Raw genomic sequence first — 20,370 nt, forward strand, 5'->3', positions numbered from 1 at the left:
AAAAATGTGCAGAAATAAGTGTACAAAAAGTCTTCTATACTTTAGGCATTTTTAGGACTAATTTTCTTAAAGAATATCCAGTGCCTATTCAATGACTTTAGTATGACCTTTCTTTCTGAATTTTTAAGATAAACAATACATTTGATGCCAATGTCACAAGCACAAGAAGTATATATGCATACTGCTCCTGAGTCTAAACCAATAGCGTTATGAGCATTCACAGGAGCAGAATAAAAATATCACCAAATGCCTTTTCTCTGTGACTTCTGAAAGACAGCTTTACTTACACTCAGCAGGTGATGATGAAGTCTTTTGCCTGATCATGGTATGCTGCTGTGTGTAAGACTTCAGGGACTGAGTAAGAGGTGCTCACTGCTGTGCTAAAGGATTTTAATTTACTTAAAATCCGGGACATAAAAGCCTTTTCTTTTACTGACATACAATTTACTGAATTCTAAACTGCATACTAAAGTTCATGGCTATTAAAATGACTCATTCTATATATTCATGGATACCTCCACAAAGGAGTACAAAACACTCTGTACTAAGTTTTTTTCCCTCATTTCCTACATTTTCATTTCTTTTTATATTTTCAGGAAAGAGAGAATAAGACATACATTTTATTCCATAGCTATTCCATTTTTCAGAAACTAGTCTTACTCTGTAAAACACAAATTCTGATTTTACAAAGCCAAAGAATTAATTTTGACCACGGTGCTGAAGAGGCTTCAAAGAGAAGCCTCCACTCACTGGACACCAGGGATATGAATACTGCATAAAACAGGGAGGCGCAATCGTGAATACAGCCAACTGCACCAACACCGCTAATAAGGCTTGTTCTCTTCCACAAATTTCTGCACATACTCGTCTTGTTTCTCACCTTTGCTATTTCATTTTAGATCGTGAAACCTGCACAGACTTGAGATGTCAAACATGCATCATAAAACTTTCCAAAGGCTTCTGTGCTCCTGACAGACCCTTCATTGTGGTCAAGTTGTGGCTGGTCAAAAACTTGGAAAGAAGGGTCTCAGTATACAACAGAGTAAGCTGAAAAGAAGCAGAAAATTTCTTTCAGCTGGAGATCTAAACAAGTTGGATCTCAGTGCTTAGGCCAAGCCTGAAGTTTGGGTTTGCCTAGCAAGTTTTTTAGAAGCTGGCAGAAAACATGCTAGCTTTTGCTACAATGACTCTTCTAAAGCCTTTTCTTAGGGACAAAGCCAATCTTTCAGGCCATGTGTACTGCCAAAGCTGCTGACATCTTGTAAAGATGAGTTCGACAAGCTGTGTGAACCTCAGGGGGAAAAAAAGAATAGGTGGCATAGCAATTTTATCTGATGGTGAAAAAAGAAACCTTTGGCTTGAGTAGTTGTTTCTGAAGAACAATGTGATTCTCTTCTGAAATGCACAGTTGGAAAATCTGTATAGGTGAGCATCAGTGGCACTAACATTAGTTTTTCCTCATGGATCTCTCTGGTGAAGATAATTTGGCTCTGGAGCACATGTGGGAGTAGAGCTTCCCAAACTGAGATGTGCACCACGGATGGGAACCATCATGAGAATTAGACGGTGGCTATGACAGAAAATTCTGAGAAACAGCTCCTCCTGTTTCCTGCATCTAACATGATTCCTCAGCCTAAAATCCCAATGTGAGGAATGTAAGTCACATAACTCCAATTTATACATTTGCCTGACTTCTTACTGCTAACGTGCAAGGCTGGGAAGGAGCATAATGAGAAAAATCTCAGATAACCTTCGACAGAGCTAGTTCAAGAAACAGAGATTTCTTATTAAACCTGCAGAAGATCCCAATACCAAAATATTTAGTGCAGAAGCAGACTTTTTGCAGAGAGAATGAACTTCACGTGAAAGCTAAAGTTAAATCTCTGCTGCTATAAACTTTATAATGAATACTAATACAAAGCACAACAAACTAGAAATGGTTGTCACTGGCACAGGTGATTTTACCATGACTTTTACTGAGAGGACAGCAATTAAAAATGCTGAAACACAATGCAATGGGAACTGGAAAGAAGAAGTCAGGAAAATTTTTTTGGGACCGTAGTGAAGGAAGCTAGTGGCTGAATCATAAACTCTATCAGGTTGTCTGTAGGTTAAACCCTGAGCTTTTTTTTTTTTTTCAGTTAAAGGAGGAGAAGACAAAGGACTCCTACCTACCATATTCAAGAACATCCGTGTCTTCCTTCTACAATCCTGTAAGGACATCTAGCACAGCTTCCCTCTCACATGAATATAGGTTAAAAGCCCTGCACAAGAATACAGTAGAAGCCAGCTAAATTGGCTCTCTGATAAAGAGCAACTCTCTCTTCTGTCAGAGAACACATTCAGTGCAGCACACTGTGATGACTCAAGCACAACACATCTTGTCAAGTGACTGTCCTGCTGCAGTTGTTTGCAAGCCTGTATGATTTACGAGTCAATTAAAAATGGTTAGAAGGCCCTTTTGCTGTTATTCATGTTATTTTACATTAATATACCTTTTTTTTAAGAACTAACAGAAGAATTCCATTAGGGAATTAGGAATGGAAAGCAATCAGCATGGCAGGCTTTGAGACCTGCTGACTGGTTGCACAGTAAAGGCTAAACCATGAAGTTAAACCCTAGGACCTGCTGCATCTAGAAATATCATAAAACTGAACGTCTTCTATCTGGAGTAAATCTGATTGGTATTTCCCTTGAATACACAAGGCATTTGTAACTGTAATTTGCTCTAAACATTGGCATCAACGTTGTTTGGGTTGAATTCATTTTCTTTAGGGGATTCACTTAAATAACTACTGGTATTAACTGAACTTATTTGTATTCTGACAACATCCACCATATTGTTGGAACTGTCCACCCACACAAGAGAAAACTGTCCTTTTTTGAAAGAGTTTACAATCTGAGATCAGTTGAATGTTGCAACACTGCTAAGAAAATGTAAGTTCAGAAATAATACATAGCATTATGATTATCAGATCAGTACCTAAATTAGGGTGCAATAAATCTTGGAAGGCCAGAAATTACTGAATCAAGAGAACAGCTCAAGATACATTAACTAGTACATTCTAAAATGGAAGCACAACTCTTTGTTTTATTAAGACACTGAAATGTTTACTAATAAAGCTGGGGTTTCAATGATGCTGAAAGCAATTAGACAATGTGTTTCAAAGGGAGCTGCACATGTAAATTCCACTGTCTCATTTGAAAATCTCAGCGAACAGCAATCATGTTTGGTTTAAATCATTGTATCATCATGGGAATCAAATCCATTAGTCTTTCATTCCAGGCAAGAATGAAGTGTGGCTGAGGGAGCAAACATGGTGGGCACATGGATATCTGCAGGTGATTTATGGGCATGTGCTGAGCTAACAAAGAAAGCAAAGTTCTGAATGACACCGACAGCAAAGGCAAACTAGGTCGTGGAAGGATGACAGTGATAGTGCAGATTGCAAGAAAACAATCAGAATTGACAGTCAACCTCCATCCTCTGTGGAGGCAATTAGGAATCCAGTCTGTAAAAAACAACTGAAGATCCACTTTTTTTTTGTCGAATGGATTTTTTTGGAGGTGGGGAAACAATACATGGTTTTCTTTGCTGTGTCCTCTAATTTTTCAAATCCATCCCCTCTATCTGAATACTGGTAACACATAAATATGCTACTTACTCTCTCATGCGTTTCAGTTTGGTCTCAGCCATAGTGCTGTTGAGAGCTCTGAATCCCTGGGGCACCCCTGGAGACACTCTGGTGACAGTACCCGAACCTACAAATCAATGCACAGACACATAACCTTATTCACCTTCTTCCCCTGAGATCTACTGCAGAGTCAAGGGCAGTAAGAAGGAGGAAGACTATATTTGTGCCACATTAATTAGAGATGAATTAGATTATTAAATGCACACTAAGGGCAACTCCTTTCTGAGGGACAAGTAGATTTATAGCTTAAATGCACCAGAATTGTAACAACAATTTTGCTTCTGTGTAGCATATGGGGAATTACATTATAAGAGAAAGGACAGTCACTTGAGGAAGTGCTCGGGCAGATAAATACTCAACAAAAGGACATTTCCTTAGACAATATGTGTTTTTCTCTGTTGTTCTTGTACTTATTTATAAGAGCAAGAACCTTCTCCCTAACAGATATGCCTCTGCTTTAACTTGATCATTACTGTAAAATAAAAGTATTTAACTTATGACATCACTTCCCCTCTGAGAGGAAGGTACTCTTTTTATTTCTGCATATATATATTAAAACATACCTGTATATGCAAATACATATATATGTGAGAAATACACACACGCACTCTTTCTGTTTACAGGCCTTGTGGGCTGTTGCAATATTTAAAGCTCACAGATTGCTGTGGTCTTCATCCACAGGAACAGAGAAGTACTGAATCACAGAGGACCATCAGAGCTGTCAGCTCAAATATCCTGTAATTTCATGTTGCTACTCCATCACTCAAGTCCCTGCTTAACCTAAGGAATTTATTTATTTATTGCCGCTACTGTTCCCATTGGAAGACAATCCCAGAGCCTCAATGAGACCTGGTAGCTAAATTCCTAGAACAGTTTCTTCTTGCAAAATATTTGGCATTAGGACTTCACTTCCCAAAAGAGAAAGATATGTACCATGGTGGAGCTACCTCCTGCATACTTGTGTGTGTTATGCCACACAGAACCAAAGTTCTGAACAGACACAGGAAGGCTCTGCATAGGATTTGAACAAGCCAAAAGACACACAAACACTTAACACAATGCCTTGTCTAAATGCATACACACTCCCCTCCTAGCAGAGGTTTTTTTAGCTTGGATTCAGCTGGGGTTTAGTTTGGATTGCATTAGCATTGATCACATGCAGCCAGAGGGAACTTGCAGCTGCCTTCCTGCCATGAGCAGCATAGACACCCCCAGAGTACTGAATGCTCCCCTGGAATGTGTAATCATTGCTTTCCCAGGAGTGAAGCTCCTATGTCTTACTTGATGCTAGATCTTGATCACATAAGGTCAAGTATTGAGATAAAAACTTTCCATTGTGAGGGATCCTACTGAATTGCTCACAGTGCCTGCTGGATTCAGAGCTGTGCTGGATTCAGAAGACAGGGAGCAGGCATGGAGAGAGACCACAGAAGAAATAGATTCCTGACTCTGCTGTCTGGTTATGAACAGACGATTTACTTTTATATTTTCCTAACTTCTCGTTACACCTAATGGTTAACAGTTGTCTGGTGACTAAGTATTATAACTGAGGTACAGTAAACAAAGTTTAAAAGATGAAAAATGACAAGCTTAGTTCTTATTTGAAACCAATAACTTCACTCATCAATGCAAAAAACATTTCCTGATCATTTACTGGAACACTACACATGCATATCCATATGTTTTTGCATGTGATCTGTAAGCACTCAATTACTTTAGCAGCACTGGAAATTTCAGACATCCTGAGGGTGGCCCTGTGGAAACCCCAAGCACCGTGCAAAGTAACACTCATGACTTACTGGGTGGCACGCTCCTCTTTGAGTTGGCAGAAAATCAAGGTCCAGATGTGGGGGTTTAGAGCTTCAAAAGCAATAAAAAATTGACGCCCTGAGCACCAGTGGTCCCAGGAAAACATAATCTTTGCACTATCTTAAGAAAGAGTACGTTTAACCACAGGCCCCAGTTAAATTCTGGTATTCCTATTATTACAGGATATATCACTGTACTAAGAGCTCAGTATACTCTTTCCGCTTAGTGGCTTCAATCTATTTATTGCTACAATATCTTCTTCTCCTCTGACATTTCATTATTAAAGGCATTCTTCTTGGTTGTTTTTTTTTTTTTTTTTGGGGGGGATTCCAGGTTAAATAATTTGTACTTTTTCTACCCTCCACATTCGCAGTTGGCCAAGCAAAACTTGTTCTCTACAGGCAAACTAGTATCTGTCTCTCCATTTAATATGATTTTCTGGGTACTATGATGCAGCTGCAAGGACTACAGATTGTAGGATGCTGCAAAGCTGTGTTTAGTCATAAAAAATGAGTTCTCAGTGAAAACTGCTACAAGCTTTTCATGTTGTTGCTACAACAAGCCTCAAAAATTATTCCTGAGGTGATTCATAACCCACATCAGAGGTATTTTCTTAGAAGCAGTTACTTGATTAATAATATATTTTGCACCGAGTTCCATCAGTTTGCTTACCTATACATCAACACAGCAAAAGGAACTATGCTTCTTCAAAATGTGGCCAAATAACTATCTGCATTTTTTTTTTCAACATATAATTCTTCATTCATTAAACAAAATCAAATGAAACAGGAGCACTGACTTCTCATAAACAAGTATCATGGATTTCTAAATGTGTTTCAAAGACAAATGCTCTCCCAGTACTGCAGAGAACAACATAGGGCAAAAGGGCAAAAGATCTTTAGCCTCTCAGGTCACAGAGTACCAGTTTGAGATTCCCACTGCATCCTTCCTGCTCTGTTGAAGATGAAAGGATCTGTAGGGAAACAAATCCTCTGGCTGACATTTACTCACAGATACTTACATGTAAAATGGGTGAGACTTTTCATACATTATGGCGCAAAGACATTCCTGTTAAGATTTCTGCTAACAACTGAATAATTAACTGGGGATAGACCTACTGCATCTCTTGGTAAGCCATTATGTTTTGCGAAGATACCTCCACTGAATCATAGACTTCTGTTTGGAATTTGGATTTCTTTCTTCAGCTTTCACTGCTAGATATGAGATCCTACAATGTCTTTTTCTGAAAGATTAAAAAACTCCTTAGAACCAGATGTATTTTCCTGAGGTTATAAATAATACAAAGTGACCCAACTGCCTCTGCCTTTGCTTTTGAGCTGAGCAGATCTAGTAAACTGCAAAACCAGTTTTTCAAACTTCCTTTAACTTTGCAGTTCTTTTTTTTTTTTTGGATCTTCCCAATTTTTAAAACTTTATCAGCATGGACTGACTCTCTTATTTCAAATACAGTCCACATGGAACTGAATAGCAAACGCTGTGTACCTTGTACCACACTAAAGCATTGGTATTCATAGTGACTCAGTGGGAATTCTTCAGGTGAAAATTAAGTTACTTCGAAAGTCCTTTTACCCTCCAACACTGAGGTTTATACTAAAGAAACTTCACCTGTGGAAGAACAATGCATATTTATTGCATCATCTTTATCACAGCCCTTGCTGACACAAAAATAGTTCTCGTTTTATTCTACTCAGGTGTTCTTTAACATCTGCCTGAAATGGTATATATTTTTTTTTCTCAGTATCTTCAACAATGAAAGATACCACAAGAAATTCTGGCCAGGCCAGATTTCTGCATCTGCCCTGTTATTGCCATGAAATCCATACTGTTTTCAGGAGTAGCCATTATAATGTTGTTGTAGCTCTGTAGCCCAGTAATATGGTATTGCCACTGCTGGTACCAGGTCACACACTTGGACTTGAGTTTGCAAGGCTTCAGGCTCTGTCTGAACTTGTCTTGACCTGCCAGGAACTTCTAAAATTTAATTTTTTTTTTTTTTACTTTAATTTTTAATTTAATTGCTTAAGTTGAAAAAACAGTTTTTCTAACGACCAGTCGGTTGTGGTTATTTTGTTTTATTTCCACTTGGTTTTGTATCATACAACCTGCATTTTTAGATGGATAGTAGTATTCTGTGTAGAATGACACATTTATAACTAATTTAATTCAACTAATGTAGAGAAATACAGGCCTGGTACAACAGCAGATGCTTTGAAAAGTGGGGACAAAGGATGAGGTGTAAAGGACTACGGGTATGGGATGACACAAGGTGGGGCACAGGCTGGTACTGGCAATCCCATGGCTACAATCAACGTGCCAGTGATCAATTAAAGAAATGCAGTGGACATAATTAGCTGTAGGATGAACAAAGAGAACACGTATCTAACCTATGTAAAATGCATCATGTAGAGAAAATTTCAATGTAACATGAATTTGCAGCCCAGTGAAGAAAAAGCAAGGTATAAATGAATGTTAGCAAACAAAAAATTAACCCCAACTGCAGCTTTGTAGCTTGACATTGGAAGAACTTTAAAAAGCAAACGTTTTAACTTCTTCAGTGACACTGATCATACAAAGATAAAAGGAAACCTAGCAGATTTCTTTCTTATTATCATCATGTTTGGAACAGATCATACAAACCTAATTACTAGCTCAGCTTGGAGAAAGGCTCTAAGTTTCAACACAGACTGGTCAGAGATTTTTTTTAATGCTTAAAGCACAATTTAATTATTTAATATTACAATTTTAGAAGGCATCTTCTTGTTTTTAATAATGAAAGAAAAAGAGGAAGACAAGAGTCTCTTTAATTCTAAGATTTTTTTAAAATACCACTGTTTGTCTTTGGCTAATACTTTGGGTTATTCCCAGAAACCCTAAAGGCAATTCCTCTATTTAATTAAAACAGCAAAATATTAAGGCATAGAGCTAAATTTTGTCCTTATTTCCAGTTTTGTAAACCCACAGCAGACAATGACGCTGCAAATGTATAAATGAGTGCAGAACTTGAAGACAAACTGGACATGACTGTTCCTTCCTTCAGCCCTAAAGATCTCCCTGATGTGGGACCCAGAAGGTGACCAGACACGATTCAGTGGCTACAAGACTATGACAGCCACAGCTTTGATTACTCCTTTACATCCTTTTTCTCCTTTGCTTTTCTCTTTCCATCAGTCCATGCTCACGAGCAGGGTGAAACAGGGTTTGGCACTGAAGGAAGTTCTACAAGGAGGATGTTCCAAGCTTCCCCTACATTCTCGTGTCAGAGCCACAAGATAATACCAAGGCAGGTTTATTCTGACTGAATGAGTGTAAATGAGGCAGCTACACGAGACTGCGGTTCCCGTGAGAGCCTTTGGGAACTCAACTGGGCTTTCAGGGACAGTTACTACGCCAGCCTCAGTAAACAGCCTTCTTTCATTTAAGTCTTCCTTTTTCTTAAGTGCAACACAAGAAATCAGGCTTTCAAATTCTAAATTTATAGCCATAATGTGCAGGAGATTTTAGGATTAAATTGCAAACTGAAATTCTCTGTGATTTTTCTGTGCCTGTAATGAGACACTGTAAAATAAAATATTATCCAAACCTGGATCGTAGTTTATTTTTTATATATATATTCTCATTCGTTTTGTCTTATTATTACCAGTACCAGAAACTATAAAACAACCTATATATCCTTAAATATTTTCCTCTGGAGCAAAGATGGCAGAATCCATGTTTTTAAAAGCTTTTTTTTTTTTAACATTCCACATTTCTGACCATCATACTTCATGGTTCTGTTGTTTTCAACAAAAGCACTTCACTGCCTATGCCTTTTCTTTTGGCATATTTATATTTCTCTGCAGTAAACTAAAGAAGCAATTTTATTTTATTGCAAAATTAAAATAATTGGACTGTGATGAATACAGACTGCTAATAACTGCTGCTGTTACATTTAAAGAAGAGGTATCATCTTACCCCATGAGCTGTTATTCAGGACGCTCTCCAAATACTTGACCATTGCCTCGATATCACTGTCCTGAGGACAAATGAAATAAGGAATAGCATTAGTGTGAGCACAAACTTAAATATAAACACTATGTACCAGAGGTATGATCCCACAAACATGAAGGACTGCAGAGAGTCTACATTGCTCAAGACCTTTTCTGTATTTTTTTATCCTAAAACACCAGGCTTGGGTATGATGTTATATACGATTATTTACATCAGATTCCTTGCAAAACACTGTTGTGTAGAACAACCGTGCTTGGAGTTTAAAGAAGATATGTTTATCACGGAAGATGGTGTGCAATCTCTGAAAACACACCAGCATTTTTTCATCAGTTAGGTCTGGAATAGCTAAACCAATATTACGTTGAAAAAGGCAAGTGTGTACTTCCTGACTATACCCAAATTTCTTATGCATATGATAGCTGCCCACTGCAAATTAATACTTCTGTTTCACGTAATTACATGCACTTACATATCTAGTAACAATGACTAATTGAAAACATCTGAATTAAGAAAATATTTTAGTACTTTTCTATTTCAAGTATTCTGTTACTAGGTAAATGATTAACAGTTTTGCCATAATATCTTTCATGTGAAATGCTGTTCATATACACCGATGAAATCGAAATATCTGGCCATTAAGCAATGATCGTACTCCAGCAAGTAGATCACAATTTTAATAAATCCAAGAGAAACGTGGACTCTGAGTTTCTAGAAGCTGCTGCCATATCACATTTGACAACATGACATTTCTGGACTATTTAAAACTGAAAATGAGCCCTTGCTGAAGAATCTGCCAAAAATGATTATTTTAAAAAATGCTGCGCAGCCTATGGCTTTAAAATTTAAAACACTGGAATAAAAAAAGAAAAGAATAAAAAAGCAAAACTGAGATCAGTATTGACCTCAGCTTCTACAATGGACAATCTGCTTTATTTTTCTCTGTGACCTTACTCAAAATGCTCACTTTAAATTTCTCAAATGGAGGAACTGCCAGCATACCTTAACAGGACAACAATAATTGCTGGCAATGACTGTTAGCTAGTTAGTGACCTTTCAGTGCAAGTGAGTGCTACTATGGATGAGCATGACCTAACCTTTCATTATCCTACGTTGTTACATAGGCTTATGTTTGAAACAGGCTCCGCTATTTTAGCTGAGGTTTGCAAGATGGGAATCAGCTGCTTTGTTGGCTATTTCAACAAACAACCCAAAGGATTATAGGTTTGAAGGAGCCTCTTTGCCCTTCTGGAAAAAAAACAGGGTAAATGGTCACATACAATAATAACAGAATTGATTTAATAAAACCTTTTTCTTCTTTTTTAGTGGAATAAATACTATAATTGCCAAACCTTTGACTTCTCACAAGAGGACATTGTATTTACTCCAGATATCACGACAGAGGTGATTTTTTTTCCCATTATGCTCTAAGGCAAAAGATACACTTTCACCACTTTCATCACCACTGGTTTTCAAAGAAACCTGGCTTAGCTTGGCTATCTTAAAATAAAATTTCAATGAGGAAGAGATGTGGTTTTAACACAGTGGTAAATAGCTGAATAAATGATTAATCGACTTACACTGAGGTAGAAACTACCTACGCATTTTCTCCACTTGGGTTTAGCAATCCAAGTCAATTTTAGCTGGTTTATTTCTTACGCTTATCTAGTTAATGTATTTAATGTTTTTGGTGGGTTTTTTTCAAAGAAAGTGAAGCCCTACAGAATAGACAAGGGACTCTGATGGACACGCAAAGGAGAGGCACTCATGTGTAAGAGCCAGCGTGGATGAATGCTCCCACTTCTCAAATTTGGTAAGAACAAAACTTTTCTAACAGCAACAGGACATGACAAGGCATGTGTTAGGAATCCAGTGGAGCATTTTCTGGGTGACAGCACACAGACCACCCACAGGCACTGGAGCTATGATAATTTATGCTAGCTGATTATCTGGCTTGACAATCTCAGAAGAGAGCTGGAAAACGAAAATACAAAGCTAATGTACCACATTAGTAGACTTTGTCATAATGAAGAGGGTGAATTTGCTATTACTGTCACTAAAAGAAAACACAAGGAACAAGGTGATGAATTGCAGTAAAAACTATCCATTAGCATCTCTGCTAAATGAAAGCCAATGAAAGCTTCACTGCACGCTAACTTTTCAAGATGAAACCTCTCTTGAGCTTTATGTTTCTTCATATTTAGAGAAACAGGTCCTCATTCTCTTTCATGTTTTCCCCCTCATTACAAACCAGTGTTTCTAGGAAAAAAAAAAAAAAAAAAAGGCAAAAGAGACATTATCTGGAAGAGGTAGAGGTCTGGAAAAGTAATTGGCAAATTGCTGCTTGAAATCTGTCTGTTTTCATTTCTGCTCCAAAAGAAAGGGACAAAGGACACTAAACTCCAAGGCTACAACCAAGATGAGAGGTCCAGAAGTTCTTAGGATCTGAAACTGGTGGTAACTCCACATGTGCAACTGGACAAAATAGCTGGAAACACACAGGCTGTATTGAAAGAAACCAACATGGGAAAAATAGCTGTCTCAGCTCCCATCCTGAACCTTTAAAATTATACTGATCCAGTGCCTAACTCTACTTTCTTAACTGAAGAGGTGTTGCATCCCACGTAAGGCCACTACTTCTCAGTCTGTCTTGACATCTGTGGGAGCCTAATACAGCTTGAATAAATAGCTCAGATCTCTTTCTACATCAGGTAGCCCAATGTGTTGTTCAATGAGATTACTTTTCTGACCCCATGCTACTGCACGAACGTTGGAACTTTATTTTAATCATTGTTTGAAGTAATGGGGTCACCAGGTAGCACCGCCAGATGCAGCATTTCCACACTCTCTGCACAGAAGTAACTAGTAAAGCAATCTTGGTGTTGGAAAATTGAGAGATTTGCACAGATTAGGAAGGTAAATATCTTACAAGTCCTTATCCTGTGTTGCAGTGGAATGACTTCTTTATTAGCACACACCTCCAAAAGCTTAACTTATGAATGTAATTTTGAAGAAAGGGTCTAGGAGGATGAATCTTACCATAGAAAGAGGAGTAGGAGTTCTGGTATTAAGTAAATGACTGCAGAAGCAAACCCCTGCTGTTATATATACTATCAAGATCAAATCTATTCTGGTAGGATTTGAAGCTTATTAATACTGAGCATGATCCCACCTACCTTTGAGAGGGATTCATCTCAACTGTTGACATCCAGAATGAAGATGTCCCATGCATGCTAATACTCGTAGATCCCTTTATAATTGCCAGAGAGACCACCCAGCATATTCCATCTAATCTATAATAGATGTTTATACCAAAATAACATTATTCCCTAAAAATTCTTGCTTACTTCTCCTTACTGTATAGACTTTCCATTCAGTTAATTCAGACATAGGTGTCCAGATTTGTGCAGCTAAGTTTAGTCTGCTTTGACCTCTGACTTATTGCACAATTTTTCACTTGAGAAAAGGAAAGTTGAAAATTATGCTCACTTCCCAAGAGAAAGAAAAGGTGACTTTGTCAATATGCAGAAACACATGTCTGCTTTATCTAAGGTGGGATCAACACAAGGAAAAACAAAGATGGACAATTAGTTCATTTGATAGAGGAAGCCCTAAAAGACAACTGGTCACAAGGGGTGCTTCCAAGTCAGCCTGTGCAGGTCAGTTCACAGAGGGTTAATGCTCTGTGTGCACACAAACTGCTGGTAAAGCCCAAGGGCCACCTGGGCTGGACACAGACAGGAGGGTGCCAGTGGGAGAGCTCTGCCAGCCCATGGAGTCAGTTCTTGTCATCACCAGATTCTGCATCACTGCAAAATGAGGGAATGTCATTGCTCAGATCTGACTGCCAACACCTAATTTATTCTGTGTTATTGAGAAATCTATTTTTATCTTCTGCCCTTCGCTAATTCTAAGCAGCAGTCTGCCTGTTCAAAAACACTATTGATTGACACTTAATGATACCGTCAATGAAAGTTGAATGAAAATTTCAAAATGTGTTCAAAAAAAAAAATTAATTATCTCAGAGTCTGATGAAAATGAGCAATAATTTATTTTTGAGAATATCTTGCGGTAGACTTCCTGGGAAACACAGTGTTTGCAAGTCTATCTGTTGTGGGTAAACACAAGACCTAGCAAACTGAAAAAAAAACCCATTGTCTTAGATATTCCACTGATTTACAATTGACTAGCGATTTCTTTAGACCACTACTGAATAACACTGATCCTGAATTTTAAAGCATCCTTCATGTTTAGTTTGAAAGCTAGAAGGACATTTCTAGATCGAATGAAGCTGCTTCTGAGTAAACTTCAACTTTAACTGATGAGAGAGTTTCAGGACTCTTTGTTACCATGGTAGAAGTAGAATTCTGATTTCTCACACAAACATATGATTTTCAGGTTAAAAACTACATCTTAAAGAAGCCATTAGCTCAAAAGTGTCAAAAATCAGTATCAATTATTTATAATTTAGGGAAGAGTATTAGCATGCTTGGTTGGTTCCCTAGAATGCAAGAGACATCACACTGTTCGGCAAAATTTGCACATGAACTCAAAATAACATACATGATCCTAAGCAGAACCAGGCAGCACTATTGAGAGGCAATGCACGCAATGTTTTAAGCTAGTGGCCCGGAGAGAAGGGAATTGTTCTTGAATACTTTAGGAAGATCCATTTTCAGAACTGACTTGGGCATTTAGGTTCATTGATTTCACTGAGACTTGATCACTGGAGATAAGATGCATCTCAGCTCATTCTGTTCAGATCTAAATTAGGTGCCTTTTCCAATAATCTTCAACCTTCTTCACACTACAGTCCCTAAGATTTTGTTCTGGCAGTCTCACCTAATAAAGCTACTTTAAGCCTTTCAATGATAAGTTTTCTCTTCACTGACACTTTCTGAGATTCTTGGGAAAGTTTACAGATTCGCTGGTCAGGTCTTGCCTCGTAGTTCATTACACTGTCATAGAAAACATGTCTGATACAAGCAAGAAGTGGCAAATAGAGGTGCCAAACTTTGCCAAGGAATTAGAACTGGAACTTAGATCTTATGTTTGAAGTATACTTTCAGCTTGAACTTAATTTACCCATGCTAAGATGTGAGAAAACCCCACTCTGAATCTTTTACAGTCACAAGGAAGTTTACTGACCACGACTAGCTTATGGCATTCATCCCTTAATCTTGAAGGGATGCAAGAAACTTTCTCAACAGTGTCTCAGAAGAATTACATATGCATAAACATATAATTAATTCATGGTATTAATATACACACACATCCCTATTTAAAAAACAAAACAAAACAAATTTCATTAATGTCAGTAGGATAAGATCTCGGAAGAAGCTTAATTTCATATGGAAAACGAGCATCAAGTGTATACTGCTTTCCCAAAGGTCACATATACCTGATGATTTGTCTTAAAGACTGTCTGTGGCACTTCCACATCCTCCTCCTCCTCTTCACTGCCTTCTGAACAGGATTCAAACTCATCATTATAATATTCTTCTGCAATTTCTGGGTCTTCAGGGATCTCTAAAGGAAATTATGAGTTCAAAGGATAGAGACAGACAATATGCATGACGTGAAAGAGATAAAATGGATTTTATACCAGCCATGTTATGTCACTAGCAATGCATTCTGTAATTGAAATAAAGGGATAGGTTTTCAGATTAAAATGTTCATATTTGATGACATAAGCAGTGTTAAAGCTGTCTCTGGCAAAAGGTCAGATCCTCATCATATGCAAATTAATGACCTCAAAGGGTCTGTATTTATTTTGGTCCAAAATCGCTGAACTATAGAATAACCCAGACTAGAAGGGACTTTATGGGATCATCTTGTCCAAGAAGGGTCAGCATTGAAGTGAATCCAGCTTTTGTGACCTGAAATCATGCCCCAGTTTGGTTTTCTCTAACACTTAAACTGTGGCAAATGCAAGTGCTACGCTAAAATGGAAAATAATATATACCAGGTACCCATTTAAAAGACAAAAGAAATAAAGATTGGTATCTTTTTCCAAACTCTCCTGAAGCAAATGCATAACAGAATAAAAGAAACTGGTGTAAAGTCAAGTTACACATACTTGGGTGTTGTGCTTCCTCAGTCTGTTACTACAACAATTTTAGTAATAGCAGTGAGTGCAATATTAATATAGCAAATAAGCCTATAAAGTACAACAATCGTTACTAAACATATCCACCACAGCATGAAAAGACATTGCAGTCACTCTGCTCCAGGTGAAATCCTTCAGCATCCCAGAATCCATAAGCGAGGAGTTAGTGAAACAGCTCAAGGCGTGACTGCACCTTCTTTGTTGAGCTGCCCTTTCTCAGCAGAAACACTTAGGCATATGTTGAACTTTAAGTAGAAGCTGGACTGTGGTGACTATTTGAATAAAAAACAGAATTCCCTCTTTTCCAGACAGAAATCTGCAAGGCAAAGAGTTGCACATCTCCTTCGCAGAGAGAGAGGCTACAAGAGAACTAACACCCATACTTTGATTTTAGGCAGTCCCTTCCTGATTTATCAAGACAAGTTATATCCAAGCACAGGAACAATATTTTTATGGTAACAGTTTTCAAAGAGAAAATGTTTGGGATCCATCTTTGCCTGTTATTATTACAAGAAATGTTGGTTGAATGTAAAAATTGCTTAACATTCAGCTGTCATAAATCACTATATTCCTAACTTTATCTACTGCTGATTTCCACCATTCTCCTCAATTAAATCTACCACTTCAAAGAAATGTAAAGTGACTTATCTTAAATATTACTACACTGAGAGAAATTAAATTCAAACAATAGGACATAAAAATGCTAAATAGTTTGTTGGTTGTTTTTTTTTTTTTTTACTTAGTTCACATGGATAAAAAGAAAACAAAAAAATTTAAACAGGGAAATACAATTAAAATCCATTGGAGTGTGGGCAGGAGGAATATTTCTGATCTTTAAGGCATAAGAAAGAGAACTTAGGAAAAAAGTGAAAAAGTATTTATCTGTACCACTAGGTAGTTGAAGTTCTCCTGTTGAGATATGATCTCTACTATCTACTGTCTCCAAAGTATTTTTAAAAAAATACTTCATTTTTTTATAAACTTGATTGACCTCAGAAATAATGACACATGTCGCATTTTCACTCATGTTTCTCTGTTTTAAACTATTTAGGGAAGCTGCATAAGAGCACCGTGCACCACTGCCACAATTTCTAATTTTTTCTGTTTCTAGTTTTCACCTTTCTTAGTTGAGGGAAAAGAAAAAAAAAATCAATATGTGGGTGAAGAAGTCCCCCAGCCCAAAAACTTTTTCCCACAAAAGAAAACATTTATTATTGTGTTTAATTGCTTGAGTTCTACAAAGTGCCATTTGACAGAAAAGTCTAACATTTCATTTAAAAAATATACATCTTAAATATAATTCCTTTTTACATGGCAAAAACAATACAAAATGAAGATACATCTCATTTTCCAGATGGAGCAAACATTCATTTTTCTTTCTTGCAGAGAGGCTGTTATTCCTGTGATTAGTATAATTTTATTAGGTTCATTTGCATTCTATCTATGTGTATATATGCGTTCACATACATATGAAACAGACTATTTATTATGCTATAAACCAAACATTGGACTGCACCAGTGTTTTCTGAGTCATCTTCTCCTCCCACATTCTGGGTTTGTTTACTGTTGTACTAAAAAACCCATTTCTCCCCTTCCCAAACAAACAAGGTATCAAAATAGTATTTTTACTCATAATTGTAACTTCAAAATGTCTGCTCTGGCTACAGTGAAGCTCTGTACTTTGTGAGTAGCTCATGACCATCCAAAACTGCTGATGTCTCCAAATTATGAGGAGAGGCTGGCACCGGACACATCCCACTTCCATGCCAGCCTTTGCATTCTTGTCAGAATTGCTCGCTTCATCATTTGTGAAATTGTTTTGACAGCTGTTCATATAGTGTCAGTTAATCTGAGCTCAGTAATACAATTCTAAACGCTAGTTCAAACACTAGAGACGTTCCAGGGTACACAAGCTTACTGGCCCCCATTCAGAATCTATTCCAAGTGACACGTCTGTGGATAAGAACTTGAGGTTTAGCTAATACAAGTCCTTAAAACTTCCTGGTTTTATGACAAGGACCTTCTTTAAAGAAAGTGTCTTCAAAACATCAACACATTCTTTTAGACTTCTTGTTTCTATATAACAATTCCTTCAGTACTACTAAGTAGATCCAGTTTCCAGTCCTCCATGTGTTACAGATGCAGAGACATTTCTCTGGTTCTCTGCAGAATTAATCTGAGTAGAGTACAGCTTATTTAGTTGAGACCCAGGATCAGTCCAATTTCAAGAACACATAAACTGGCTTTAGCACAGCAGATACCATAAATCAACATGGTAAGCTGTACCCATGCTGGCCTAGTAAAATCTAAGTGCAGATAACTTGAGCGAGCTGGTATTTCAGCTCAGGGCAGGCACTGTCAGGGGAGGTTGGGTACCATATGTTTCCATTTCCACGTCTGCAGTCCATTCTCTAGAATATTTTCCACGTGAGGTTTCGCATGATCCTCAATATTTCATATACACATCTAATTTCCACTAATCAGGTAGCAAAAGGTCAGTTACTGCCACCATCTTTGAACATTATTGGTGCAGTTGCACACCTTAGCAACGTGGCATGGAAGAAAATGCCTTGGTTTGCACCTTCAGAGGAGTAGTAGTTCTAATAAAAATGCTGGGTTTTGGGGTAGGTCTATTTTTTTGCACACCTTTGAAAAGCCCAGTGTGGATTCCAAGGCTAAGACCTTGACACTGCCTTTATTCTGAAATAAAATAGAAATAAAGCTTATTTGTGCCTGGAAGGTATTTGGGTAAAAAAGTGGCGCTAGTGAGGTGAACATCAACTCTATCATATCGAAAGAGGAAATTAAACTGCTGCTGCAGAACTCAGGGTACCCTGCCTCTTCACTTCCACAGCTTGACGGGAAGAGCAGCATCAGATTTAAGAAGGTCCTGGCACCATCTGCAGCCCATTGGACCCCCTGCTCACACAGCCCTCCTGACCTGCCCCGGCACAGTGAGCCCAAATCACCTTTCTCTCCTTGCACGTGACCCTGCTTTCCTCACACACCCTTGGAGAAGAAAGGTGATGGTAACATCCAATACAAAGGTTTCTAATACTGTGCCAGCTGGCAGAACACGGAACCTGATGGCTGCAATATTGCTATAATATTGTTGCCCCTCAGATGCCGGTTATCCCTCTTATACATCATACTGATACACTCATAATGGAGTGGAAAGCAAGGTTTCTACTGCTGCTTCTGCCCCCTCACACCCTCCGATCTGTCAGCTGATTTCCGAAAACACATTAAATTTTATCTAGCTGTGCATATTGCACTAAGGTTAGTAACTGTACCTTTTATTTGCTCACTAAGCACTTAATTCAGAATAAGCTCAGCTATTGCTCACATATTGCTAGGCAGCCAGGTATAGCATCGAGACACTTGATATTTGGTCTTAGAAACTCAAAAGAAAATGAGCTCTGAATAACAGCAATCCTCTTTAGATTTCTTTCTATATATTACTATGATGCTAATAGTGGAAGGGTAAAAACCCATTATCTAAAAAAATCATAGAAGCAAGATTATTTCCCAAGAAGACAAGCTATGGAGAAAACAAAGGAATGTGATACTTGTAATATTTTGCTTAAATCCACCAAGAGCTTGTTTCAGGTAGCATGATAACTTGGCAACAACAGTTTTCTCCAAAGAGATGAAAATACTCTGATAAATATCTTTTAATTTTCTCTTGCCTTGAAGTCATAATTGGTGCATTGACTCAGCATTCTCGCATTTCAGTGCATGCAGAAGACAATAAGTAAGGCCACTTTTATTTCTAAAAAGGAGCAGAAGGAAAAAGAAAACAGAACAGTATAACCTATGATCATTTTCACCACTTGTATTCACAGTAACAAAGTCACACTTGACTCTTAAGGACTAGTGTACTTTTTTTAATCCCAAAGCTTCATTGCATCTCTGGAAAAAAGGCAGATTTTCTCAGCTGTCACCTTCCTATTTTAAGGAAAAAAGTTGTTACAGTTTCACGTAGCTACACTCCTGAGCTACATAATCCTAAATGAGAAATTCTACTGCAAAGGAGAGGAAGGGTCCTGTGCACATCTGCAGTTCAGGTTATTACTCATACAATTAGAAAAAAAATAAGATAATTCTAGTATTATAATTTAAGCTTGCTCAGATTGGTTTGGTTTGGTTTGTTTGTTTTTCCTTCAGTGCAAAACCAACACAAACAAAGAAAAAAACTTCTAAAGTTTCCCCCGAAGAGAATCACCATTCTTTGGTCAGCTGTAGATGAGATACACATTATTAAGCTCTGAAGCGTCATTGTTCAGAAAGTCAGTGGAAGCTTTTGTTTGGCTCTTCTAAACTAGGCTGAAAAAAAGTCTCAGAAAATGTGTTTGAGAAGTTAATTAAGGGATGTAACAGGACTTTTGTGCCCATGAAAGTCTTGTGCGATCCTTTTGGCTAAGCACAAAAGGACTATGAAGTCATTTAAAGAATCACCTTCTGACATGGCCATGTACAGCACAGACATAAAGTAAAATAGCTTGTTCTAAACGAGAACTAGGAATATAACAAAAGTTAATCATTAATAGTTTATCATTCTCCTTTTTGCATTTTTAAAAGGAAAATAATTTCATTCACTTGTGGGCTTCACTGAATGATAGTCTACCTGTTGTGAAATGTCTAGGAAAAACAGAGATAAAGAGGATGTAAATCAGAGTAGCCTTATGGAGACCATCTACTATTTGACCTTAGAAAGGAAGTAGCTAGTTTCAAAATGTTTTTCCAAGGATA

General features: G+C 37.7%; 1 protein-coding gene across 4 annotated transcripts in view; it reads right to left on the bottom strand.

Annotated features, from left to right (window-relative positions):
- NEK11 (NIMA related kinase 11) overlaps positions 1 to 20,370 on the bottom strand; it is an 89,645-nt gene that overhangs the window by 10,680 nt on the left and 58,595 nt on the right. For 3 of the 4 annotated variants that reach the window (XM_065832527.2, XM_065832528.2, XM_071804884.1), the window contains 3 exons: positions 14,911 to 15,038; positions 9,477 to 9,537; positions 3,666 to 3,762 (listed from right to left, as the gene is read on the bottom strand). In XM_065832527.2, coding sequence (XP_065688599.1) covers positions 3,666 to 3,762; positions 9,477 to 9,537; positions 14,911 to 15,038 — 286 coding nt within the window. The remainder of the gene's footprint in view (positions 1 to 3,665; positions 3,763 to 9,476; positions 9,538 to 14,910; positions 15,039 to 20,370) is intronic. The other variant, XM_071804883.1, reaches the window with a different exon arrangement.

Source organism: Patagioenas fasciata, chromosome 2, assembly GCF_037038585.1.
Source record: "Patagioenas fasciata isolate bPatFas1 chromosome 2, bPatFas1.hap1, whole genome shotgun sequence".
Lineage (NCBI taxonomy): Eukaryota > Metazoa > Chordata > Aves > Columbiformes > Columbidae > Patagioenas > Patagioenas fasciata.